Here is a 28000-nt window from a genome sequence, read left to right as displayed (position 1 = left end):
TCAACTAGAAGGCAACAAGTTTGGTTTTTTTTTGTTTTGTTTTCTTATATACAATTGGGAGGAATTATCATATCACTCTGAATATGATTATTAGTTGAACACAAATCCCTGATTCACAGTTCAGTGTTCTTTCTATTTTAACATCATCAATTATCATATGAGCATTTAATGAATTATTTAAAAAGAACCAAGGCTTGTTTAATTATTAAACTAGACTTGCTTCCTGAAGAATAATCCAAAATTCTATTAACTGTTAATACATGAAATAGAACAAATAGATTTCTAGGTATATCCCAAGTTCGTCAAATCGTGGATTTTGTCATTAACCTTTTAGATTTTAGAGACAGAAATAATAAAGACCTATTTTCCCCAGAGGTCCCTGGGTGGTCCAAAAGGTTTGTGCTCAGCTACTAATTGACAGGTTGGCAGTTTGAACCCACCCAGCAGCACTGTGAAAGAAAGGCCTGGCGATCTGCTTCCATAAAGATTACAGCCAAGAAAACCCTATGGAGCTCAGTTCTACTCTGTAACACATGGGGCCACCATGAGTCAGAACCGACTCAACTACAATGGGTTTTGGTATTTTCCTCAGATTAAAGCTATGGCAAATGAGCTATTGCGAAGAATGGGAATTCCAGAACACTTAATTATGCTTATGCAGTCATTCGAACAGAACAAAGAATACTGAGTGGTTTAAAATCAGGAATGGTGTTCATTAGGGTTGCATTCTTTCACCATACTTATTCAATCTGTATGCTAAGCAAATAATTGGAGAAGCTGAACTATGTAAAGAAGAGTGTGGCATCAGGATTGGAGGAAACTCATAAATGACCCACAATCTGCAGTTGTCACAACCTTGCTTGCTGAAAGTGAAGAGGACCTGAAGCACTTTCTGATGAAGAACAAAGACTACAGCCTTTGGTATGGATTACACCTTAACATAAAGAAAACAAAAATCCTCACAACTGGACCAATAAGAAACGTCACGGTAAATAGAGAATATATTGAAGTTATCAAGGATTTCATTTTACTTGGATCGACAAGCAACACCCATAGAATCAGCAGCCAAGAAATCAAATGTTGTATTGCATTGGACAGATCCACTGTAAAAGACCCTTTTAAAGTGTTAAGAAAAAATGCAAAGATGTCACCTTGAGGACTAAAGTGCACCTGACTCAAGCCATAATGTTTTCAATCACCTCATATGCATGTGAAAGCTGGACAATGAATAAAGAAGATGGAAGAAGAATTGGTGCCTTTGAATTATGGTTTTGGCAAAAAATATTGAATATACTATTGACTGCTAGAAGAATGAACAAATCCGTCTTGGAAGAAGTACAGCTAGAATGCTCCTTAAAAGCGAGGATGGTGAGGCTTCATTTCACATACTTTGAACATGTTATCAGCATGGACCAGTCCCTGGAGAAGGAGATCGTGCTTGGTAGAGGGTCAGCAATAACGAGGAAGACCCTTAATGAGATGGATTGACACAGTGGCTGCAACAATAGGCTTAAGCATAGCAACAATTGTGAGGATGATGCAGGACCGTGCAGTGTTTCATTGTGTTTTACACAGGGTCGCTGTGAGTGCGAACTAACTTGACGGCATCTAACGACAACAACAAATGAGCTATTGCATTTGTTTGGATAAATCTTTCTGAGGGAGGTGAGCTACACATCTGTATGTATTTTTTTTCAGCCACTGTACTTGAATTATGGGAAATTATATAATGTTCAGTTTTTCCCAGCTCCTGAATGATATGACCATAATCTTTTTTCCAATCACATGAAAGTTTTAGAGTACCTTCTTCATCTATAATCTGTTTCAGCATTCTTCTTGGCCTGAGAATCTCTTTACAAGGTTCATCTGTTTTAAAAAAAAGTAAAAACAAAGAAGAAAAAGGAAAAAAATGAGAGAAAATCTAAAAACAAACAAAAACAACCATTTACACACAATTACTTAAATAAACGGAGATTCTGTTTTGGATAAGGCCTAGTGCACCGCACATCTCATTATGACTTGTTTTCTCCACTGATGATAAAGAGTAAGGCATTTAGAGTTACCGAAGCTTTTGTTGTGTATGCTGTTTTTATTTTTTGCTCTTTATGATAACCCTGGTGGCATAGTGGTTAAATGCTATGTCTGCTAACCAAAAGTTTGGCAGTTTGAATCCACCAGGTGCTCCTCGGAAACTCTATGGGGCAATTCTACTCTGTCCTATAAGGTCACTATGAGTTGGAATGACTTGACAGCAATGGGTTATTACAAATATAAACATGAATGCCATACTACCAAATATAATTTAAAACCATAGAATGAAGATAATTAAGATGTAGTCCCTGCCCTTAAAGAGCTCACAGTGCAGTGGCTGAGACAAGACACATGAATAATTAAGTGTGAGAATGTGCAATGATACACTGTTATTTTATTACTTGTTAAAAGGAAACCCTGGTGGTGTAGTGGTTAAGTGCTACGGCTGCTAACCAAAGGGTCGGCAGTTCAAATCTGCCAGGCGCTCCTTGGAAACACTGTGGGGCAGTTCTACTCTGTCCTATAGGCTCGCTACGAGTCGGAATCGACTCGACAGCACTGGGTTTGGTTTTGGTTTAAAGGATTAGTCTCTATGGTATCATCTCTATAAAGGAGGGAACGACTAATCCTCTATAGAGATGAGGTCCCATAGAGGAGATGATTCTCACTAGCTTCTCCAGATTAACAAAGGGGAAAGTGGTCCTGATGGGGCCACCTAAGAACTATGCTTGGTTCTGTATGGCTTAAACATAAAGTGAGTTGGAGCGAGGTAAGAGATAAAGCTGGAGAGAGCAGGGAGAAAATCATGGAAGACTTTGAGCACTACACACAAGAATTTGTACTTTATCTTGAAGGCCAGTGAAACATTTTATCCAGGGGAGTTAAAGAGTCATACGATATTCTAAGACCACTACAGAAAATACTTTGGAGGAGGGACAAAAATGAGGTCTGGGAGGCAAATTATCAGTGTAAATTTTAGTTAATTAATTTGAAAAATAAACAAAAAATGTTTTGTAAAGCCTGAATGTTTTACCATTTCCTTGGGAGTCATCTGCATTTGCGTTGGTGAGGAAGGTGAGTCCTGCCAGATGGAATACATCGGCATTGTTGTGGCCACCACCTGCTCCACAGCCCAGGTCACTCTTCTCTAACTCTTGAAATACCTGCCCAGAAAGGCAAAATGTTGAGCCTATTCAGATGTCTAAGTCATTCCTCCAAAGCATACTGCTTGTTACATAGTTATAACAAACCTGAGAAATACAAAGGCCACTCATTTATCAAATTACCAAGAACCAAATTCCCCAGTCTTCCCAACTTTATTTCTTTAGTTTTGTCCTTTTGTATAGTCATAAATAGATGCCTATTCAAAATTAAATCAAAAACTAAATCTTAAGCAAATAGCTTTGATGAGGGGATTCTTAGAAACTGACCCATACAGAGAATGCATGCTGCAATCTAATGTCAAAAAAAAAAAATGAATAAATGAGTGAATGCCTGAATGATTTAATAAACAAGTTAATTTTTAAATTGCTAAAAATAGTACAACCTCTTGTGATCTTTAGGGGGAGGGGTCTAGATCCTAACTGGGTGAGAACTTGTTTTGGGAGCTAGACCAGCTTTAATTTTGACCTCTGAATATTCTTTCTTCTCTGAATGCTTTTAACTTCACAATTTCATATTTTCTCTTTCTTGTTCAAATAACTTTAAGCTAGAAAATAGTACCTCAGCATAGTGGAGATAATTGGGAACTTACGGGAGCTGAATTGCTTCCAAGTTCTTTTACCCCACAGATGTTAATAAGAAAGAAAGAAAGAAAAAAAAAACCAAAATAAACTCAGAGGTTTATCCAGCCTTCTTTTGTATTGCTACAATAAAACAAATGTACAAAAAATAATCCCAATGTAATTGCTATTATGGCCATATTTTTTGTTTGTTTTTATTTTGGTGTATGTAATGGACTTTTTTTTTATTGTGGTAAAATACATATAAAAAATTGGCCATTTTAATCATTTTAAGTGTGCAATTCGGTGACATTAATTACATTTATAATGTTGTACAAGCATCACCACTATCTATTTCTAAACTTTTCCATCATCCTAAATAGAAACTTAGTACCTTTAAGAATTAAAAAAAATTATTTATTTATTTATTTATTATAAAAAAAACCTATCGCTGTCAAGTCAATTCCGACTCATAGCAACCCCCATAAATTCAATTCCCAAAATGTGAAGATTAATCAAACCCCCACTTCCCCATTTCTCAATCATCTCTGACATAGCACTCTCTCTTTCTGCCCCTAGACACCTGGAGCTAGGTCAGAGCTCAGAAGCTGAAGGGACACTGTTCTTCAGACTGCCAAATAAGCAGATGCCAGCTCCAATACTTGGGAGTCCACACAATATCCTTACTTTTGACCTGCTGGCTGCTAATTCAGGGTTTTCCCTCTACCCCTTCAGATGCCAGCTGTAAGCATCCCCTGGCTCCCTCACTTTCACCTGCTGACTCCCACTATCCCTTTGGGTTCGATAATTCATTGGGATGACTCACACAACTCACAGAAAGGAGTTCACGAGCTGAAGGAACCATATTCTGTGTCACTATATTTATGATTATAGATTTATTACAGCAAAAAGATACAAGCTAGTATCATCATAAGGAAGAGATACGTGGGTGAAATCTTGGAGGGTTTCCAACTGGGGGCTTGCATATCTCAAAAAGGATGCATCACTCTCCCTTTGCTAATCAGGAGTCTCCTAGTTCTGAACCTATACTGGTCTCAGTCATGACTAAGTCCTCATTACATGCATATACATGATAGATTAAATCATGCCTCCTGAGGTTAGTTGACACCAGGTATTGTTTGGATTAACAAAGGTATCTCAATTACTCAAGAAATTCCAAAGGTTTAGAGTTGTCCCTCAGGAAACAGAGCAGGACCACATTACTTTAGGTAAAATTAAATTCTTTATACCATGGTACCCCTTAAGCAATAATTCCTTAGCTTCTGGTGATCGCTAATTTACTTTGTTCTCTATGCATTTTTTTCTATGCCTTTGCTTATTCTAGGTATTTCATGTCAGTGAGATCATTTAGTAGCTGTCCTTTGGTGTCTGACTGATTTCACTCGGCACAATGTCTCCACAGTTTCTCCAAGTGCTTAAATCCACACTTGGAAACACAAAGCAGGATGGACCTCTGCTTTGGGGACTAACACAAGGATGGCTTACTTTCCTGAGAACCAGTGCTTTGAGGAGATTATAGAAAAGCAGGCCTAGTTTTCTCTTGGAGTCCCTGGGTGGCACAAACCATTAATGCACTCAGCTACTAACTGAAAGTTGGTGGTTTGAGTCCACCCAGAGGTGTCTTGGAAGAAACGACTACTTCTGAAAAACCAGCCACTGAAAACTCTATGGAGCATAGTCCTAGTCTGACACGTATGGAGTCACCACGAGTTGGAATCGACTAGGTGGCAACTGGAAAAGATTTTTCTTTAATTCTTCCTTCACAACCTACCCTGGGGGCCACACTTTGTAAATCACTGCGCTGAGCCATGCCATGCACCTTAACCACAGCAATGCACTACTTAACTTTTTCCATGGGTTTTTTTGTCGTTCTTCGGACTCCATATACAGCGCTGTCCACTGCTGTCAGAGCCACCCATGAATCCGACTCAGTTGCCATAGTTAGAGATACATCTTGGCCTGGAGAATATACATTTGTATTTGGAGACAGGTGAACCTAAAAGGTCATTTGAAAAAGAAAAGGTCATCTGCATAAGACAAAACTTCGTACAGATGTTTACAGCCTCTTCATTCAGGAGAAAATCAGATTGTAATTTATACTTCGTGACTTACTTGAAGCTGATTGCCACATTTTTCTTCAATATTTAACCAGACCGAATCAGACACCAATTCTGCTGTCTGCTCTCCTGTAACGATGTAATAGACCAGGAGACGAGCTGAAGGAACCATATTCTGTGTCACTGGAATATTTATACTTTGATAAGATGAATCGGGAAATTTCTCCCTTGTACCAAAGTGTACAATTTTGCCCTTGGATAAAATCTAAAAATAAACAGTGACAGCAACAGTAACTACAAAAACAAAACCTGTGCTTCATAACGGAGTTCGAAGCTGGGGCAGAAACTATGTTAAAGAAAAAGAAAATTTACACTTACGGGCCTACTATGTGACAGAAACGTTTACATATATTTAACTCTTTTAATTCTCACGATAAGCCAGTGATACAGGAACATTACTGTCATTCTGCAGATGAAGAAACTGAGGCTCAGGAACCAACTACAAGTCATAATTGGTTTTAGTTCAAATCACATAGCTAGGAAATTAGAAAGCTAAAATCTGAATGCAGATCTGTATAAGTTGTCACACTGTCATTGAAACCTCCTCTGTTTCACTGATTTAAAAAAATAGTTAAGTATACTACATCTTATTTGGGGATTAGGTTTTAAAGCCAGGGATTAGGTTCTAAATTGAATGTTTACGGTTAAAAAGAATAAATCTCAATAAGCTGAAATGCCATCAAAGATCCCTTAAATTGTCCTTAGAGAACTGGACTATTATACATGGTTTTGGTACATAGCCCATAAACTGTTCTCCTAATTCTTCATCATTAAATGTTTTTCTATGGTCCTCATTTATTTTTTTTCAACTTGTTCCTCAAAAATGTTGAAAAAGCCATCATCACCTGTTTGGCCTGGTCATTGGAATAATTCATTCCATTTCTTTGAGAATTATCAGGAAGCCCTTAACTATTCTTGCACATTTCTTTTCTAGGTTTCACCAGCAGGCTTAATTTATCTACCTCTCGAGGCCGACAGCCTCCGGGTACCACTACCAACCCCCAACTTGTAAGTAAAGTAGCACGAACCCCTCCCCTTCTAACTGGTTTCTCCAGATGTTTTTTAAGGCAATTGGCCAACTTCCTGCCCAAGATAAAAAACAAAACAAAACAAAAAGCTAGGCTAGGGTCACAGACCACTGAACCAGTTAAGACCAAATCTTGCCCGCCTGACATGTGCAGAACCATCATCCCCCGTCCTGTGGGTGACCCAGGAACTTTTCTTCCGCCAGACAGAACAAAACTTTAGCAGCCCAAGATTGGCGGAAGGCTTTCAGAAGCTAAGGGTCTGAGCCTAAGATCCAGTTTGAGAGACTACCCCAAACCACTTGTGGACTGAGCAAGCGCAGACCATGGAACTGCCTTGGAAATGCCTTTTCGGGCCAGACCAATCAACGTCCTTGCTCCTTCCTGCCATTCTTGCACCTAATAAAAACTGTGTCCTCCATTGTTCAGGGAGCCATTTTTGCGATACAAGTCCCTGTGTGTTCTGTTGCTTGGCCAAACAAGTAAAGCTTCTTCTTTGGCTTTCACCCGTTTCGTGTCTTTATGGCTCTGCCGAGTGAGGCCTGAGACCTCGGTAACATCTTGTTTCATATAAGTGATGCAACAGAGACATTGCTGAGCTGTAGTATTGGAACTGGTATGATAGGATTCAACTCTTAAGAGTAGATTTGGGTCCCCTCTTTTACACTAATGAAATGCACGCATTTGAACTAGGCCTACACGTGTAATCTTTGGCCACTAAGTAGAAGCAGAGGTAATAGATTGGTGTGAGACTCGGCCAAGAGAATTTAATCAGGCTCTTTTATGTGAAGTAATCAGGCTCTATTTAGTGAAAGGAATATCAGACCAGAAGTCAGAGGTCTTCAGTTCAAATCAAAATCTTCCTCTTTTGAGCTGAGCGACCACGACAAGTCTTTTAACCTCTTTGTCTCTCAAATTCCTCATCTGTAAAATGGTTATGAAAATCATACCCTGTCTCTAAAGTTTTTGAAAAATTGATTATCAATTAAGATGACTATGGTTTGAATTGTGCCCCACAAAATATGTATTGAAATCCTACACCTGTATCTGTGGATGTGATCTTATTCGCAAACCGGGTTTTCTTTTTATTATGTCAATGAGGTCATACCAGCATAGGGTGGAACTAAATCTAATCACTTCTGACTTATCTAAAAACCAGAATAGACACAGACACACACACAGGGAGGACAAATGCCATGAGAAGATCATCTACAAGCCAAGGAACACCAATGAACCAAGGAATGTTCAGGGCTACTGACAAGGAATTGATATGGCCTAGACCTTGATTTGGACTTTTAGCCTCCAGAGCTGTGAGAAGATAAACTTCTGTTGTTTAAAGCCACTCACTTGTGGTATTTATGTTACAGCAGCACTATGTAACCAACACAATGATGTTCTTGAAAGTGCTTTGAAAGCATAAATGAAAGGGATAATTCTAATGCTTCTCTAGAGGCTAAGAAAATGTTCCAGGTAGGGTAATAAAAAAAAAAAATATATAAATCCATCATTATTGTACTTACCAAATAATTATAATGAGTTATTTTCTCAATGTACGGACTTTTGGGTGTAACAATAATACTGAGATGTTCTCCTACGAGCAAAGCTTTATAGTTTTCAGTCCAGTCAATATAAAGGTAACTTTGGCTGAGAGATGAGTATGCAATTGCTCGGTACTCTTTGCTGGCTTGATTTTCTTCTGGAAGAACTGGGTCATCAGTTTTAATCTAAAAAGAGAAAATTTCAAAAAAAATGTGGACTGTGATGTAATGCTTTTGGGGAAAAAAAAAAAAAACCCAAACAAACAAAAAAACCACCTTTTAAATTCGTTTCTTTGTTTTATAGATTTCTAAATTTCACCACACCTAATTTTAAAGAAAACAATGATTTCAATTTTATACAGCTATAGTATCAAGTAACTTTACAAAGACTATAGACAATAATGACAGGATTTGGGGCTATGGTGGGAAAGTCAGGTGAAATGAAGAGAGAAAATGTTCCTGGAATAAATCTTGGCACTCTTCCAGAAATGTCATGGCAAGCTGGTTAATTTCTATTACTATGGGGCAGGATGACAGCAATTGGGGGTAGGAGAGGGGAAGCGGTGGGGAGGTAGTACTAACTCTTGAGAACTGGGGATAGGAGTTGTGAATGAACATCATCACTGAGATTATCTGACCCAGTTTCATCGTGAAGTCATGGCACAGAGGAGCTTTTACAAACATGGAGTGGGGCAGAAATGATACCATGGTGGCAATAGCAGCCCTCAGAGAGCACAGGGGTTTCTGGCTCATACTCTGGAGTTAGATATGCATTGGTTTGCATCCAATGCTGCCACGTATTAACTCTGGATACTTGTTTAATTACAAGAGAGGTTAGTAGCCTCTGCCACAAACGAAAAAGATTATTTTCTCTAACTCGTGGAGGTGATTACGGGAGTATCAAATGTATTCCACGTAAAGTTCTTAGCACAACGCCAGGCACTTATTAAGTGTTTGATAGATGATAGAATATATGCATGCTGCCATTAACTTAAGGAGCCCTGGGGGCACAGTGGTTAAACACTCGGCTGCTAACCGAAAGGTCAGTGGTTCAAATCTGCAGTTGCTCTGCAGGAGAAAGATGTGGCAGTCTGCTTCTGTAAAGATTACAGCTTCAGAAACGCTATGAGGAACCCTATAGGGCAGTTTTACTCCGTCCTATAGAGTTACTGTGAGTTGGAATTGACTTAATGGCAACAGGTTTTGTCATTAACTTCCTTATATTTTATTTGGGGTTGGGAACTTAAACATTATTTGCTGGGGAAGAAGTGTACTCTAAGGTACAGTGGTTCATTCAGTTAGAAAAAAGGGAGGCTTCCATATTTGAACCATTTGTCCCTGAAAAGAGACAAATAGCATGTGGGGTAGGGGGTTGAGGGGGAGAGGATACTCCTACCACTGCTTACCACTGCTACTACCTACTCTGAAGCTACTAGATTCTAATATAGTCGTATATACTCATGCCCTTTGCTGTGAAGTCAATTTTGACTCACAGCGACCCTGTAGGACAGAGTAGAACTATCCCAAAGATTTCCAAGGCTGAAATCTTAATAGAAGCAAACTGCCACATCTTTCTCCTGTGGAGCAGCTAGTGGGTTCTAACTGTAGACCTCTCGGTTTGCAGCTGAGCACTTCAACCACCGCACCACCGGGACTTCTTATGTGGTTGGGAAGACTTAATTCGAAAATTGATAGATTTATCTTCTGAAAAGATTGTTCAGTGGACTAGCAGGTTGACTCTGGTGCTCATTTTTTTGGATGCAAAATTGCAGAACTATTCACTGGACTCATGTATAAAATTTGTTCTGCACACTAGCCAAAACACACAGTCAAAAGTACACATTGTCCCAGAAAACATAACAGGAGAATTCAACTCACATCAAACTCCAGCGCTGTCACACCAGATCGGAGATTAACCACAAACGAAGCTACTCCATCGTTGACATGTGTTATACTTTTCTTTGACTCCAAGTCGGAAGTTTCTTGGTTTGCATCAACTGTTTTTGCACTCAGGGTTACTGGGACCCCTCCTACCAAGTTGTCAAGTGAATCCTTAACCTGCACCTGTTTGTCAGAACAGTCCAAATCCATTTCAACAGCTCATCATTTCTCTTAAAGCATAAAAAATTCTGACATAATTTCCTGTCCCCACCCAGGTATAAATTATTTATGTTTAATTCAGTAAAGAGAGGCATGTTCTCAGCTTTAGAAAAGTTTAATTTTATTTGGTTAAATCATTCTTGAATGGATTCCCCTGCACATCAAGCAGACTTAAAACATAAATATTCTATTAAGTCTGCCCAGGAGCAAATGTGATAAGGTCTTTCAGCTATCTAACTTCTGTATTTTTCCAGTTGGTTTAGGAATGGATAAAGGAAAAAATGAGGCAATCACTTCTGGGAATGAGTCTCTCGAATACAAGAAACAATAAATGCATCTTTTTTTTTTTTCTTAACCTCCACCTCTCACTACCATGCATATGGTCACACATAATTTCCACAAAGATATAGTTTACATTATTTTATTTTTATATGATATGTTAAATATAATAAAAACATATTCTACATACTAATATATATGTATACACACATGCATATGTATTTACATATATGTGTAATATTATATTTTATACATTATATATTTCTTATTTATTTATTTATATGAAGTTACGAGCCTGTCCAAAGCTTGCTTTTGCCTTGGCAGATCTTTTACTCTTTAAAGCCACTGACACACAGTAAGTGAAGAGCAACAAATTTTAATTATACTAAAGTTGATTTTTAAAAACAACATATATTCAAAGAATTAAAAAAAAAAATTCTGCCCTAGCTTTCTAAATTAAAGACAGGAAGCAAATATTTTCATTTAATAAATATAACTAAAAATTAAATGAATTTTTCAACTCCATATTATCAGCATTTTGACAAGGCAAAGTGGAGGAAGTAGAGAAAAATTAAAAAGGAAGAAAGAAGCAAAAAAGAGAAGAGAGAGTGAGGGACAGAGAGTTTAAATAAAAAGGACAGAGAGCAATACAGAGAGACAAAAGACCAGAAAAGTTGTGCACAAAGAGAATATGCAGACGGGTAAAAAACACAGATGTGCATACTCAAAAACACAGGAAGAAAAACAATGGTGAGAGAAAGGGGTCTATTTTCAAGAATAATATCTCCATCTAAGGCTTTTTAAGAACTTGCCACCAAAACCAAAAGCCAAACCCATTGCTGTTGAGTTGATTCTGACTCATAGTGATCCTATAGGTCAGAGTAGAACTGCCCCATACGTTACGGAAGCAGACTGCCACATCTTTCTCCTGCAGAGAGGCTGGTGGGTTCAAACCACTGACTTTTCAGTTAGTAGCAGAGCACTTAGCCACTGCACTACCAGAGCTCCTGAACTTGCCACCAAATAATTTTAAATCCTAGTATTTTTCAAACTATAAACTTTTGGGGTTCTATTTATATATAATTAATGCAATGCTTACTTAGGGAATGCCTAACCCAAGGCTGTCTTTCTAAATAATGGCACTTGCCCTGATGGTTGGAATCACCCCCAAGGCTGAAGCTGACCTGCAGTTTTCCTACCCCTGATTGATCCTATCCACAGGAGGAGTAGGTTTTACAGAGTGAGTTCCTTCACTGATTTCCCTCCCCAGCACCCTTCCTCTGTTTGCCACTCCCATGGTTTCCATTAACAGAAATAGATAATCATATTCAATGCAGTTTTTTTTTTCTTTCTCATCTACCTTGATGGAATATGGAATCCCAGGCTTCAAGAAAAGAGAAGTAGCAACCAAATTTAGTTTGTAGGGAGAGAGAATATATTTGATGCCAGGAATTTCTGCCTCTTCAGAAAATCCACCTAGGCAAATGACAAGCACAATGTTGACATATTTTAGGAGTACAATGATCTGTATGGGTTTCTGTGTTGTTTCTCTGTCTCCACACACTTACTCATTCACTCACTCCATTCCTTCGTTTCTTCACTCATGCATTTACCAATAGTAAGCAGACATGGTTCTTGGTTCTCAGAGGGGCCATGCAGAGAAGAGTTGTGGCTTCAGGAGGTTAAAGCCTTATGTACAAGGCTTGTATGTAGAGATGTCCCTTGAGGAAGTGGAGCTACAGGACTGAACTGAGGAGGAATTTGAGGAAGGGACACCACTTTTGTCAGTGGCCTGAGTTTCAGTTGAATATGTACAAAGGATTGAGGAGAGAAGAAAAGGGAAGGCCAGAGACTGAGTCTTATAGGGGGTTCACTGTTAAAGTACAGGGATAGTGACAGAAACAGGGAAGACAGAAAAAGAAAGCTTGAGGCAGGGAGAACCAGTAGGGTCCACTGGCAAGAGCACATAATATTACCCTCCAGTTAAAAATTAAGCTCACATTATTAAGAGTAACATTCAAAGCTCTAGTATCCTCAAACTCCTTTCCAGTATTAGATCTCTAGTAGCTCCCTATACATATCCTATGCTTCAGCCTAACTGGATAAGCTGCTATTCTCAAAGATCAAGGCCCACTTTCCAGTCTTGATGCACTTCCTTTATGGAAGTTGCCCTGGGTCATTCTGTCTACTGTCCCTGTGTCAAAACCCTATTTAACCTTCAAGACAAGCTCTCTCTTCTTTATGACACCTTTCTTGGTTGCTCAACAATTATCTGGGCGCTCTCCTTCTTCTGAAGATTAACAGCATTAACCTCTTTGCTTAGAGCACTATGGACTTCTTTCTTATAAGAGTTCCTTGTTTACTTGTCTTATACCTGATGTTAGTTTGTAAGCTACTTGAGCACTGCGGCCACACATCACCCACATCTGTAGGTTTGCATGTTCGGCAACATTTTTTTGCATACCATATAAATAAAGGCAGATATATTAAAATAATATCAAAAGCAACAGCTAGGGCAAGGAGAATAAAGTAACCATCATTCTCCAACATTTATAGAGCATCTGGTATAAACAAGGTGCTCAATAACTACATAAAACCAAACCAAACCTGTTGCTGTTGAGTCGATTCTGACTCATAGAGACCCTATAGGGCAGAGTGGAACTGCCCCATAGGGGTTTCCAAGGAGTGTCTGGTAGATTTGAACTGCTGACCCTTCGGTTAGCAGCGGTAACTCTTAACCACTATGACACCAGTGTTTCCCAATAACTGCATAATTACTTCAGTTCTCCATTCTGCTTCCCTAGAAGCACAAAATTAAAAAAGTGGAAGGGACCATCTGGTCTGTTATTTTCCAATTAAAAACAAAACAAAACCAGAGTTCAGTGTGGTTAAATTACTTGCTGAAGGTTAGTTGGGGTTCAATATAAACCTGAAAATATAGAGAACCTCAGTAATCAAGGCGTGCTGGAAGTAAGACAACTTGACTCAGCTAGGAATTTCTTTTTTAGGAGTAATAATTAGTAACTATTGAAAACCATTGAAGTGGGGCTGAGTGCTGTGGTGAAATGAGTTCCTTTACATAGCCTTTTGCTTTGGTTCTTTGGAAAAACTGCTTGAGAGATTTTTCCCCTAAACCCTGAGGAGTTACCTTTGCCCTAGTTTTCTAGTCCAGAGGGTTTGTTACTTCTGTCCAGGTTGATGGACATTTCCAGGGTAAGCATAAAAAACTTGATGGTTTGATACTTTTCGTCTGGCCCTGGGCTGCAGCCTGACCTTGTGATTAGTACACACGTTGCAGGGATTGGTCTGTATACAATGCAAATGAAGTGGCTATGGTCCACTGAGGGGATTGGTCACCTAGTGGCCCTGCTGGGAGGGCCATGCCTTGAAATTGACAAGGAGTTTGCTTATATAAGCAGCCAAACCCAAAGTGGTTTAAGAAAGGAGAAAAGCAAGAAAGTCAAGAAGAGAGAAGTAGAGAGAGAGGGGGATGGAACTTCCTAAAAGAGCTATAACACAGGTCAAGGATTATAACACTGACAACAGCAAGAGGCCTGGAAGAGGCCCTATGGCAGAGTTGCTGGTGATGACAGAAACCTGTGCTAGGAATGCAGCTAAGAGAGCTGAACAAAGCTACTACACTGGCTATGAGCTGGGTCAGTTAGTAGTAGAGAGGCTGATGGCAGAGAGGCCTGGACAGCTTAGAGGGGGCATGCATGGCCAAGGGGAGGCCTTTCCTGAGGGAGCCTGGAGGACGCCTGTCCTGAGTGGGCCTGAGATAAGGTTTGTCCTGGGGCAGCTGAGAGGAGGCCTGCATGGCTGAGAGGGGGCATGCATGGCAGAGAGAAGGACTTCCTTGCTTGCATGGCCAAGAGGAGCTGAGAGAGCTGTCCTGCAACTGAAGGAGGGAGGGATGTGCTCTCCACTTCAGGGGAGCCTTCTAGACTTTGCCTACATGCTTCCTGATCCTGATCCCGAGTTGTACCTTGTTACTTCCTTAATAAACCACTTAACTCTAAGTACAGTTCATGAGTTCTGTGTGACCATTGCTATGAATTTTTGAACCCAGCAGAAAAGTAGAGAGTGCCGTAGAGGGGACAGCTGGTGTCAGAATTGTGATAAAAAGGTCGGGGAGTGGAGGTATGTCTGACCTCCACCTCATGGGAACCAGCTTTATGCTGCTGGTTCTTATCCCTAAGGAATCTAGACAAATTCTGATGCTCCTAGATTATAAGTACACTAGATAAAATGTTAAGGATGTTAAGACTAATAGGTGGTCCATTGTAGTGAAGAAGGAAGAGAAAGGAGGAATAAGAGGTGGTGGAGGAAAAGTAGAAGAATAAGAAGATGAACTGACAATTATGTAACACTGTGAGAGATACTGTTTCAAAAATTTTACATATATTTACCCTTTGATCCTTACTACAACCTTATGAGGTATAGACTATTATTATATCCATTTTACCAATGTACTATTATTATCTCTAATTTTAGAGAGAATCCCTGAATTCTATAGGGTTTAGGAGACATTTAGTTCAACTATATCATTGTACAGATAAGAAGAATTAAACAATGATAATAATACTTTTCATTTGTACATTATTTTATCAAACATCTTTTACATACATTATAAAAAAACCTACATTTTAATTTTAATTCTCACCAGGTGAGAACACTGGGGTGCCAGATGTTCAAGCCAGTTAACCTGCACAACCACTTGGGATATCAACTGGGCAGCTAGTATGCCTGTATTTGCTGTTGAGGTAATAGGGACCTAATGGCTTGCCAACAACTAGAGAGCGGCAGAGATCTACTTGTATCCCAGTTTTTAATAATATAAAAAAGTAAAATTTAACTAGGAACCATAGACATTATTTTTACCGTTATTATGCTATCTAAATATTTCCTGAAAGTTAAAAGAAAGAAACTTACCTGTAGACTCTATGACTGTTGCAGCAATATAAAGGTACCTGTCATTTAAATCTTCTAGACTATTATATGACAGTTCTTTAATTGCTGTTTCAGTGTTAAATGTGACTTGAGCAACTCCATTTATCAACTTTTTAAAAGGGGAAAAATTGAAGAGTTATTTCAGAGAGGAACTTACAAAGAAAAATTTTTTAAAAATTTGCTCTTACTAGCCTTTAAGTTGAAGGCAAATGTCAGAGGAATAGTTTAACTCCATCAATAAAGTGGATAGCTGAGTACACAACTAAGCCCAGAATGTTATTTTCTAATTCATTTTTACAGAATTATAGAGACCTAATTAAGAGTATTGGACATCATATGGTTCAACATTTTCTTTTATGATAAGAAAACATAGGCTCTGTGGCTTATCCAATCTTTCCCAGCAGGTTAGGGGCTGGTGAGACTAAAACTAAAACCCCTTAAACCCTCACTCTCTCTTCCTTTATTAATTCAAAATGTATCTGACATAGGCTACCATCAGAAGCGGTGTTTCTCACATTTGAGTAATGTGCAAATAGGCCCTGTTTGCAGGGGAAACAGGTATTTCCTGGATTTTAGAAAACACATTTTGTGGGTCCTAAGGGTCTTTCTGAGAAATTGCGACTTAAGAAACTATAAGATTATGCTATAAGAAATCTTTAAATTATGAATTATTACCACAAAAGGGTTTTATCTTTATAATAGATTAGCTACTTACTTATCATTAAAATTAAAATGTAGACATTAAACTACTTATGGAACTTCAAATATTTATGGAACTCATGAGCCCCTAAGAATATTCCCATAATGGCAATCTGAAAAACACCGTTAAAGACAATAGAGATTTCTACCCTAATAATGAATACAGTCTCATTATATAATACCAATAATTCTTGGCAAGTTGGAGGATATAGTAATGGTTCAAGATTTAGAGTCAATACTCATTCCTTGTTTAGTTTCTAAAACTTGTCTGCTTCCATTTGAAAGGCAAGGTTATAACCTTTAAGAATCCTGAAAGAAACTTATTCTTAAAAGAGGGAAATCAAATGGTACTTCTGACTTTAAGAGATTCCGGCTGTCAGTGTGAAGGGTACCACAACCACCACCAGTGTTGGGATGACAGGAGCACTGGCCAGACAACCTAACCAGTTGCTGTTGAATTGACTCTGACTCATGCCAACCCCATGTGTGTCAGAGAACTGTGTTCCATAGGTTTTCGAAGGTTGATTTTTGAGAAGTAGATTGCCAGGCCTTTCTTCTGAGGCACCTGTGGGTGGACTTAAACCTCCCTCCGGCCTTTCAGTGAGCAGCCAAACACATTAATTGTTTACACCACTCAGGGACTCCAGTGTGAACGATATGTGAGGAAAAGAATGCATACATCTTTCCTTTCAATAAACGAGATAATTACTTCAATTCTCCAATTCCCTTTCACAGAATTATAAAACTAAAGAGCCGGAAAGGACCCTAGAGATCATCTACGTAGTCTAACACATTTGCGTTTTACTGTGACAAATGTGAGTTTGGTGAGGTTAAATGATTTGTCCAGGGTCTCAGAGTTATAAGTAAGTTCCTGTCTCCAAGGAATTAAAAATCTAGTTAGGGGTTCAAGATAAAATACCCGAAGATATTAGTCATATAAGGCAGACCAGAGGTAAATTACCCTGGGGATGATTGAGACAGGCTTGAGGCTGACTATATGTATGAGTCCCAGTTCTTTTTTGTACTAACTGATAAAGATAACTTCTTCTAATCCCTGAGTCATCATCCATCTTTCTAGGTCTCTCAGATGGGTTTTTGTAATATTTAGTTTGTACTTCACTGGTTACAAATTCAAACACTAATTTAAAAACATACAATGGGGGATGGAGCTAAATCATATAATATTAGCAAATTCAGTAAAATAGATTTTGCCTTATTTTTCTTCTAAAATCGATTGACTTGAATGCTTTAAACTTAAGCATCTAGCAAGGGATCTTGCATTAAAAAAAAGGCATTTGATTATATCTTGAATAAATAAAACTGTCTTTTGGAAGCAAAGGTTAAATAATTTACGATGCAAACTACATGAATATGCAACAGAGAGCAAAATGACATGAACCATGTCATCTATGGCATAATGTAAATAACAATGAACAAGGAAAAAGGGGACAAGGGCTCTAATTGCGGTCCCAGCAATCACTAGCCCTTAACCATGGACAGGTAACTTCTCCATGTGTCATCCATTCATTCACAAATATTTATAAAGCACCTACTATTTTCCAAAAATCATGCTGGCTCTGGGCAGGTAAAGGGAGTAATTCAGATCCATGAAGAATTTAGTGTAAAGAATGATAGATGAGGAAATAAACCATTATAATAAAGCAGTGTTTCTCAATCTCAGCATTATTGACATTTTGGACTGGATAATTCTTTGTTATGGGGGACTGTTCTGTGCATTGTGGGATTTTTAGCAGCATCCTGGTCTCTACTCACAAGATGTCAGTAGCACCCCTCTCCCCTAGTTGTGACCACCACAAATGTCTCTGGACTTTGCTGAATATGCTCTGGGAGGGGGAATAGCCCACTGGTTGAGAACCACTGCAATAAAGTACGAAAAAAAAAAAAAAACGCTCTAATAAAGAGGTTCAGGATCTATGCAATACATTGCAGGAGCAGCTAACCTAGAAGAGGCTTCCCAGAGAAACAGTGTCAACACTGAGGCTTAAAGAATGAGAAAGAATTAGCCAGGCAAATCAGGGGTAGGAGAAGGCAAAGGAAAAGCAGTTCCCCGAACAGAAGGAACATTGTTCCAAAGACTTGGAGGCAAGAGAGGTTATGGTAAGTTTGGGAAACTGGAATGACTAGTGCAGGGGGAGAGAAGGAGAGAGTGGCACAAGATAGGCTGACGAGGGAATCTGGTGCCCAGGGAAGTGGACTTTATCCTAAGGACAATGGGAAGCCAATGGAGAATTGTAAGATTCAACTTCCACATCTGTACAAAATGAAGAATTGGACCAGATGATTCAGAAGTAACTTTCTATTATGGGTTGATTTGTGACTTTCAAAAAGATAAGTCCAAGTCCTAATCCCCTGTGTTTGTGAACATGACCTTATTTGGAAATAGAGTCTCTGCAGATGTAATTAGTTAACTTGAGGTCATAATGGAGTAGAGAGAGCCCTGATCCAACAGGACAAGTGTTCTTATAAAAAGAGAAGAAGAAACTCAGACAGATACACAGCTAAGAACTCCATGTGACAGTGGAGGCAGAGATTGAAGTTATGCTGTCACAAGTCAAGCGATGCCTGGAAACCAGATGCTGGAAGAAATAAGGAAAGATCTTCCTTGGAGGTTTCAGAGAGAGCATGGCCCTGCCGATTCCCTGAATTAGAACTTCTAACCTCCAGAACAGTGAGAGAAAACGTTTCTGTTGTTTTAAGTCACCCAGTTTATGGTACTTGGTTAAGGAAGCCCTAGGAAACTAACACACTTTCCATCTCTTAGCAATCATGATGAAAACATACCTCCTTAGGTAGGAGTGAATGTGTCTTAACGTCTTACCATTGTGCTTTGCATTGCTTTTAGCATCATTTCCTTTCGATTATCTTTTAAGTCATCTCTTATTCCAAAAGCAATATAAACTTCAGCCTCAGTGACTATTTTATTATAAAAATACCTGTCAAGCAAGAATACCACAAAATTGTTTTGCTAACACAGCTACAATAATAAGATTCAGATAAAATGTAACAATTTGAAATTATATAAAGTACTGGATAGTCTTTAAAGTGTCTTTCATGCACTATTTCATTTCCACCTCAGAAGGCTGTAATAAGGCTAGAGGACCAATTTTTACTACTGTATGCTAATGAAAAATTGTTCTCGGGGAGATCAAAAGACTCAGGTCCAGGTGCCTTTCCTACAAGCCACAGTACTGCTTTGATGATTTTGATATCAATGGGGACCTGCTTCCCTATTTTCTTTTATGTCTTTAAAAGAAGCTTATTCAATTTCGTTGTTACATGAGATAAGTTTTTTTTTTTTTTTTTTAATTCTAACTGCATACTTCCATTTTAGCTTATAATAAAAGCATGAATAAAGGAAACTTTCTGTATAGGAAACAATACTAGAAGAGTAAACTTTCCTTATTCATATTTGGACAAGTAAAGGAAATGTCTCCATCAAAAGCTGTCAGTGTCTATAACTCTCAGTCAATTGAACCTTTTATGCTGGTCTAGACTGACACTCTATTTTCAGAAGAAATAATAATAACAGAGGCAGTATAGGGTAGCATTTGAGGGCATGGATTCTGGAATCAGACTGGCTGTGCTACTTACTAGTTGTGTGATCTTGGGAAAATTCCTTAACATTTATGTACCGCAGTTTTTTTCATTTGTATTATGGGGATAATAACAGTATCTATCTCACAGAGTTGTTGTAAAGAATAAATGAGCAAATATACGCAAAATGCTTAGAAAAGTACCCAACACATACAGCTATATAATTTGGTGTTGTTATTAATAACTAACTTACCTTGGTGGAGTAGTGGTTAAGTGCTACGCCTGCTAACTAAAAGGTCAGCAGTTCAAATCCACCAGGCATCCCTTAGAAACCCTATGGGGCAGTTCTACTCTGTCCTGTAGGGTCACTACAAGTTGGAATCGACTCGACCGCAATAGGTTTGGTTTTGGTTTGGTATTGTCATTTTTAAATGATCAAAGCTATTGTGGTGGATTGCTTCTGAAACTAAAGCCAATTCAGCTCTCCTTGTATCTGCACCCTTCACAGTTTCTTGCAAACAGTGGGTGCTGTGGAAGGGGAGAGAGTGTGTTTCCTCCGGGCTGACCTTGTGATTTGTTTTGACCAAAAGAATGTGGTGGAAGTGATGGTGTGCCAGTTTCAAGCTTAGTCATCAAGAGGACTTTCACACTTTCACTTTTTCTGTCTTTCTGAGCCCTGCTGCCTGCTGGATGATGAGAGACACACGCCCCAGTTATCCTTAGCCCCAGCTGACTGCCAGCCAAAGCCAGAAATGTGAGGGAGACCATCCTAGACCAGCCAGCTCCAGCTGACCTGCCAATAACTACAGACGCATGAGTGAGCCCAGTTGATGTCAGCCTGGCCCAGATCAGCAGAACTTCGAGGCTGACTTACACATGAATGTGATTTTAAGGCATTGGGTCTAAGGTAATTAGTTATGCAGCATTAGCTCACTGATATAACCGTTTAAAAAAATGGCTAGTAAGGCTTTCTGACTCAGTCTCAGCATCCTAAGTTATGATGATTCCTAGTCATACACACTGAGCTTAAATATTTAGGATTTTTTACTGGTGAATAACCAACAGCTAAAATCAGAATCAGCAAATAAACTATAGGCATGATGTAATCTCAGTCAGTCAGTCCCAAAGTCAAGGCAGACATTGCTAATAAATCCAGATCTTACTTTGGGCAGCTATCATCAACCAGAGTTGACACTAAATTTAGCAACATAATCTGAAAACAATAACTTTCTTACCTGGCTTTTATAGTAATTTCAAAATTCTTAAAGTTCTTATAGCCAATGAAATTATTTTCTGGTTCTATTAAGACAGAAAAATGTGGCAACACTGAAAATGAAAACAAAGAGACACTATTACTATTAAGTCAGAGCAGCTTTTAGAGCACAGGAACCAACTATACTTTCTGGTATAGTTGGACAAACTGTTAACTTCAACACAATATTGTCCTTATCATCATCATCAACAACAGCAATAATAGTATCTCTGGGAAGCCTTCCCACTTCACCAATCAGAAGCCAATAAAGCATCTGTGTACCAGTTACACTTTGCTAACACTTTGATTGCAGCATTTATTATCAGCAGTTATAGGCAGTTGGTTATTTCCTCTACTAGAGTATAGCCCATACTCCTTGAAAACACACAAACAACAACAAAAAACTGCTCTTTATTTGTCTTTGTATATCTCCCTCTTACCCTTCTCATAAGTCTTAAACAGAGTATATGCTCAACAAATGTCTATTGAATTAAATTGAAAGTAGAAATGAAAAATTCTGGCTTATTTAGCATTTTCTTTTTTTGTCTAATAGATAAAATCTCTTCAGTGTCAGAAATGTCATCATAAAACTCTGAATTTAATAAAGAAGAGAGAGCTTACAGTTGCCCATAAGAAAAAAACCTTTACACAAAGTTGAAAGTTACTTCAAAAAGGAAGTTGTCAATTTTTATCTATCTCTTTGGTATATTGAGAGCCCAAAGGAAATTAATCTGTCTAAGTGACACTGTCATCTCTTTATATTCAGTGTGCCAGGGCTTATAGATTGTAATTCTATTAATCTGCATAACGTTTAATAGACAACTGGGTGACTGAATGAACCTGATACTGTGACCAAGCAAAGACTGACACTTAAGAGTGAGAGAGTTGTCTTCAGATGTGCCTCATGTGACCTAGATGGAGAAGGCTGGAAGTAAAAGAGCAATGCAATTTTACGAATCTGTCATCCAAGATCAGGGCAGCTGTGTTCTCTCCAGGATATAGGATGCAGGGAAATATTGCATCCTATTATTAAATAAAGGAGCCGTGGTGTCACAATGGTTAAGTGCTCAGCTGTTAGCAGTTCAAACCTACCAGCTGCTCCGTGGAAGAAAAGACCTGGCGATCTGCTCCAGTACAAATTTCAGCCTAGGAAACCCTATGGGGCAGTCCTACTCTGTCCTATAGGATCAGTATGAGTTGAAATCGACTCGATGTCACAAGAAAACAATACACAACAATGCCAACAACAACATCATCAAATACCGACCTGCCACATGGCAGGCACTCTCCTAGCAACATGAACAAGAGAGACACAGCCCCTGTCCTTGATGAGTTCACAGACAAGCAGGTAAGAGAGGCATAAATAAATAATCACACAAATAATCACCTAAGCTCTAGTTGTGAAAACAGATATGAAGAAGTATAAGAGCTCCTATCCAGGAAAGGGAATTCAGGGAAAATTTCCCTGAAGAAATGTTTTTTAACCCTTTGGCGACCCAATTATTTTCTGCTTTGAATTTTTTGTTGATATCATGTGTCTTCATTAATGGAAGCATGCTGAATCATTGAGTGTGTCTGAATTTTTGGTAGGTAGTATGGATTTTTTTTCTTGCTTCTTTCCACAAGCCTACACTAAGTGTTTAGTGGTACATATGAAGTACGACTAATTATACCCCAGAGTGCCCACCAGGGTCTACTGGTACATACATGTAACAAATAAAAATTTTCAAAGTTTCTATTTTTCCTACCAAAAATTCAGACACTTCATACAATACCTTGTAAAAACAGTAATTTGCAGCACACACCCATTTCTTTGATTTCAAACAGTCATAAAGCCCCCTGCCTCGTAGCCGCTTGCACTGTCAATGGTAGAGTAGCTTCCCAATAAACTCAGGAGGCTGAAAAAGTTCGTGATCACTATATGTACCATAAGGAACAAAATTAAACCAAGAATTGAAACATAAGTAGGAGTTGGCTACACAATGAGGGAGAGGAAAAGTGTTCCAGGCGGATGGAATACCATGTGCAAAGCCACTGATGCTGGAGGACAGTGAGATAGCAAATCAAAAGTTTGTTGTTGTCGAGTCAATTCTGATTGCTAGTGACCCTACAGAACAGAGGGGAACTGCCCCGTAGCACTTCCAAGGAGTGCCTGGTGGGTTTGAACTATTGATCTTTTGGTTAGCAACCATAGCTCTTAACCATTATACCACCAGAATTTCCCAGTAAAATAGAGAACGGAATAAAAGGAGGCTGAGGAGGTAGTTAGCTCAAAATGAGGATTTTAGTTTTCATTATAAAAGGAGTAGAGAGTGACTGGGGAATTTTCGATAGAGAAATAACAATCAGATTTTCATTTCAAGATTATTTTGGCTAATTGCAAGCAATAAAGACATCAGTTAGGAGGCTTTTGCAGTACTCTAGGTGGGAGCCTGGTGAGGACCAGGATGAGGGCAGCTGCAGACAATAAGAGGTAAATGAATTCTAAAAAAAAAAAAAAAAATATGTACAAATACTTGGAGGAAGGAAGATAGGTTAGGATCATACACTACGGAGATACACTATGGAGAGCCTATGACCTGTAAGGTTGAGTTTCATTATAACAAATTTGTTATGTCACTGTTTTTCTTGCTAATTGTTGAAATTTGTGTTTCTTCTCCATATCATCATGAGTCTGCTGATGGCATTTAAAAAAATGGCTTCAAACAGAAGAAAGTTCCAATTTGTTAACAGAGCACACAAATATTCTATTAAACTACTATAACAAATGGAAGATTAAGCTATTCATGTGTTAATTATTAGTCCTTGGGTGCTGCAAACAGTTAACATGCTCTGCTGGAAACCTAAAGGTTGGAAGTTGAAATCCACCCAGAGGCCCCTCAGAAGAAAGGCCTGGTGATCTACTTCTGAAAAATCAGCCATTGAAAACCCTATGGAGCACAGTTCTATTCAGACACACATGGGGTCACTATGAGTCAGCATCAGTTGGATGGCAACTGGGTTTTTTATGTTAATTACTAGTCTGTTGAATATGATCGATTTCAAACTAAGAACATATTAAATTTCCAAAGAAATACATTAGAGATTTGTGATCCAGAAGGAAGATAGTGTTGGACTAGAAGTAAAGAAACCTGATGCTGTCCTTGTTTTGTCATGAATTGATTGTAAGTCTTGACTAAATCCTTTATCAATTTTACTGGGTTACACTTACCACATCTCTGATTGTTTAAAACTCTCCTAAAATCACAGTTCTGGAAAGAACCTTAACTTATCAAGCTCCTCATGGGACTAGGTACTTTCAGCTCTATGACAAAGAACGCAAGTCCAGAGACAATGATTGCTTGCTCAAAGTTAACATGGAAATGTGGGAACTAGAACCTAGGCATTCCAACAACTACCACCCACCCACGCCAACCAGTACTTCTAACCATACCAGCAGGCTGGCTCATTGTCATCTAGGAATGATTTTGTGTTAAGTACATTAACAAAAATAATTATTGCAAAAACATTAACATTTTAAAGGAAAACTCTTAATTGTCAGAAATTACCATATTCTTTAATTTCAAAATATGCAGTTCCAGTTGTTGAAAAATCCTCTTTATATTTAGCTCGAATTGTCCACACACCATATCTGAGGAAGAAAGAGAAGAAGCCAGTTTTATAGAGAGCAAGGTGAAGTACATCCTAAGCAGAGGGGACAACATGTGCAAAGGTGATTAGGTGGGGACATACTTGTCACAGTAGGCTGAAACATAATCTGACAAGGAGCAATGGAAATGCTTCTGTACTATAGAAAACCAGAAAATCAAACACATTGCCATGGCGTTGATTCTGACTCATAGTGACCCTATAGGACAGAGTAGAACTGCCCCATAAAGTTTCCAAGGAGTGCCTGATGGATTCGAAATGCCGACCTTTTGGTTAGCAGCCAAATGCTTAACTACTGCACCTCTAGGGCCAGGTAAAACTGCCCCATAGCAGCCGTGGCACTTAACCACTACGCCACCAGGGTTTCTCCGAACTACAGAGCATATAGTATTTTCAAGAAATTGTGCAATTTTAAGATGATCCAAATTATTCTAACTACCCAATTCATCCAAATTTCTAGAAAATTTTCAGTATAGTGAATTAAATGCAAACACTCCTCTAGAAGACAGGGCAAATATAACCATAAAATGATTTTTTTTACAGTCATATTGTAGCCATTTAGAGATGCATTTGTCTTGTCTGTCTGCTCTAAATTCTCTGAAGGCAGGGACTGTGGATTCCCCTCTTCTATTTTGCATCGCTTACTCCCATATCAGGAATATGTTCATTAAATAGTTATTACATTGAGTTCTGTTTAAGCACATTCTCAAATAATTTACCATGAGGCCAAATGGAAGAGATGGCTTCAAGAACACCCTCCCTCTTGATTCTACCTTCTGGCAGTCTATGTAGATGCTGATTAGAAAGGATCAATATTTTATAACACTCGGAGTGAGGGAAGGGACCACAACAGTCTTTTAGACTAAAAGTTCATTAGATTCCTGGAGGGGTGAGGTGTTGATGATTTTACTGATGCAGACCTCAAATTCTCTTAATGATCTGACCAAGACTAGAAGGACCCCAGAGGTCATGGTCCCCAGACCTCCTGTTAGCCCAAGACAGGAACCATTCCCAAAGCCAAATCTTCAGACAGGTATTGGACTGGACTAAAAAACTATAGTACGGAAAATGATACTGGTGAGGAGTGAGCTTCTTGGATAAAGTAGATACATGAGACTATGTGGGCAGCTCCTGTCTGGAGGGGAGATGAGATGGCAGAGGGGGACAGGAGCTGGCTGAATGGACACAGAAATACAGGGTGGAGAGAAGGAGTGTGCTGTCTCCATAGGGGGAGAGCAACTAGGAGTATATAGCAAGATGTATACAAATTTTTGTATGAGAGACTGACTTGATTTGTAAACTTTCACTTAAAGCACAATAAAAATTAAAAAAAAAAAAGGATTTTGCATATTCATATTTCTCTCACAAAGACACCATTTGTTAACAGTAGGTGGCTCATTCTGACTGGTTATCTGTTGCAGAACTAAAAGCTCCAGATGTGCTTTTCAGAGAAAACCTTATCAACAAATACTTTAAAATACTTAGGATTAGATGGAATCTTGAAGTCAGGAAAAGAGATAATTCCAGTATAATCATTTTCTTCTACCAGGTCAACTTCTGATCCTTCGGGATCCTTTAAATAAGCACAGAAATTGTTTTTTTTTTTTTTTTTTCAAACATTTTCACTGATTTGATTTTTTTTTTTCTACAGAAACATTTACCAACAAATATCCACTCTTCAAATTAGACATGAAGGAGGAAGATTATTTAAGTGTTGTGGAAGGCAAATATTCATTTCTAAATTTTTTATATGTTAATTTAAATTTTTCTAAATATGCTATAAAATGTATTTCTTAGTTAGACATTTTATAAATGTGCAATATGGACATTTTGAACTTGATAAAACACTCAAAATGGTTACATAGTCTTAAAAGTTCTCATAAAGTTTCCCCACCAATTTCATTTTGTGTTTGGGTTAGAAATTATTGAAAATTATTGAAATGATGCTTTGGCTTTCTTTAGACTACACGTGGCAGACCATTTCAGCCTTAACTCAGAAACTTACCATCATTTGCCATGACTATGAAATCCATGATCAGGATTTTAAGAGTTTTTTTTTTTTTTTTCTTTTCCTTGAATTACAAAGACTTATTTTGAACAAGAATCAGAATCATAGCCAAATAACCTCCTAGCTGTTTTTCATCCCTGCAATCTACTTTGTACAATGCTTCTAAGATGATCTCTCTCAAGTACCATTTTTAAGACACTTCCTACATTTTTTTTTTTTTTTTCCTACATATTATTCCCTACCACTACGGGATCAGATTCCACAATCTGTCAATCAAGACCTTTCCCCAGTCTACTTGGCCTCTTACACTGGGTAACAGGCCACCAAGCTTCATCGTGTGGTACCAGGATTCTGTGTCACTCAAGTTTACCTTTACTTCCATAAAACAGTCACTCTTACTTGTCACTCTCCCCTCATTCCAGCATTCTTTGAGGCTTCGCTCTGCATTCCTCTTGTTGCCAATCCTGTATCACCTCTCCCTGCATCTAGATTTCTGCAGCAGCCCTGAGTGATTTCCCTTGCTCCATACTCCCTCACTTCTATTGTAGCAATGCTCTTTGCTATAAATTTCCCTGAGATAGCACTTCCGGTCTTTGTCTTAGTGCTGTGCTATAAATCTGTAGTTGAGATTTTGGGTGGCAGGTTGTAACTCCTAAGTCTGGCTACCTAAGCCTTTGGCCTTATTCTAACTTTCAAATTTTTATTTTCTTCCATTTTCCAGGGTTGACTCTTCTCTCAAATCAATTCCTTTCTTTCTGCCTTATCGCTTTCTCTCTATTTGCTCTCTTTTGTTCCTTTTCTAGAAATTCTCTGACTTCACCACATACCTAAATTCTACTTATTGTTCCAAGCCCAGTTCAAATTCCAGCCATTCCTTGAAGCCTCCCTTGGCCTCTTGTCAACCACGATCTTGGAACACTCTACTGCTTCACAATTAATTAATTTCTCTTCGTAATTAATATTAAAGTAGTTAGATATTAAAATTTGTGAAAGGTTTATGGTTTTTGAAAGTTGGAAAGGATTCAAAGTTATCCCAATATCACTCTGTTTTCACCT

At 38.5% G+C, this 28000-nt stretch overlaps 1 protein-coding gene across 1 annotated transcript in view; it reads right to left on the bottom strand.

Annotated features, from left to right (window-relative positions):
• C5 (complement C5) overlaps positions 1–28000 on the bottom strand; it is a 109597-nt gene that overhangs the window by 65196 nt on the left and 16401 nt on the right. The window contains exons 5-16 of the mRNA XM_064291519.1: positions 26418–26509; positions 24837–24919; positions 21272–21362; positions 19321–19435; positions 15765–15891; positions 12193–12308; positions 10332–10517; positions 8436–8639; positions 5886–6095; positions 5620–5769; positions 3065–3194; positions 1804–1866 (exon numbers count right to left, since the gene is read on the bottom strand). Of these exons, the coding sequence (XP_064147589.1) occupies positions 1804–1866; positions 3065–3194; positions 5620–5769; positions 5886–6095; positions 8436–8639; positions 10332–10517; positions 12193–12308; positions 15765–15891; positions 19321–19435; positions 21272–21362; positions 24837–24919; positions 26418–26509 (1567 nt within the window). The remainder of the gene's footprint in view (positions 1–1803; positions 1867–3064; positions 3195–5619; positions 5770–5885; positions 6096–8435; positions 8640–10331; positions 10518–12192; positions 12309–15764; positions 15892–19320; positions 19436–21271; positions 21363–24836; positions 24920–26417; positions 26510–28000) is intronic.

Source organism: Loxodonta africana, chromosome 9, assembly GCF_030014295.1.
Source record: "Loxodonta africana isolate mLoxAfr1 chromosome 9, mLoxAfr1.hap2, whole genome shotgun sequence".
In the NCBI taxonomy this organism is placed as follows: Eukaryota; Metazoa; Chordata; class Mammalia; order Proboscidea; family Elephantidae; genus Loxodonta; species Loxodonta africana.
The sequence above is the reverse complement of the archived record's forward strand: the minus strand, read 5'-3'. Positions and strand labels throughout refer to the sequence as shown.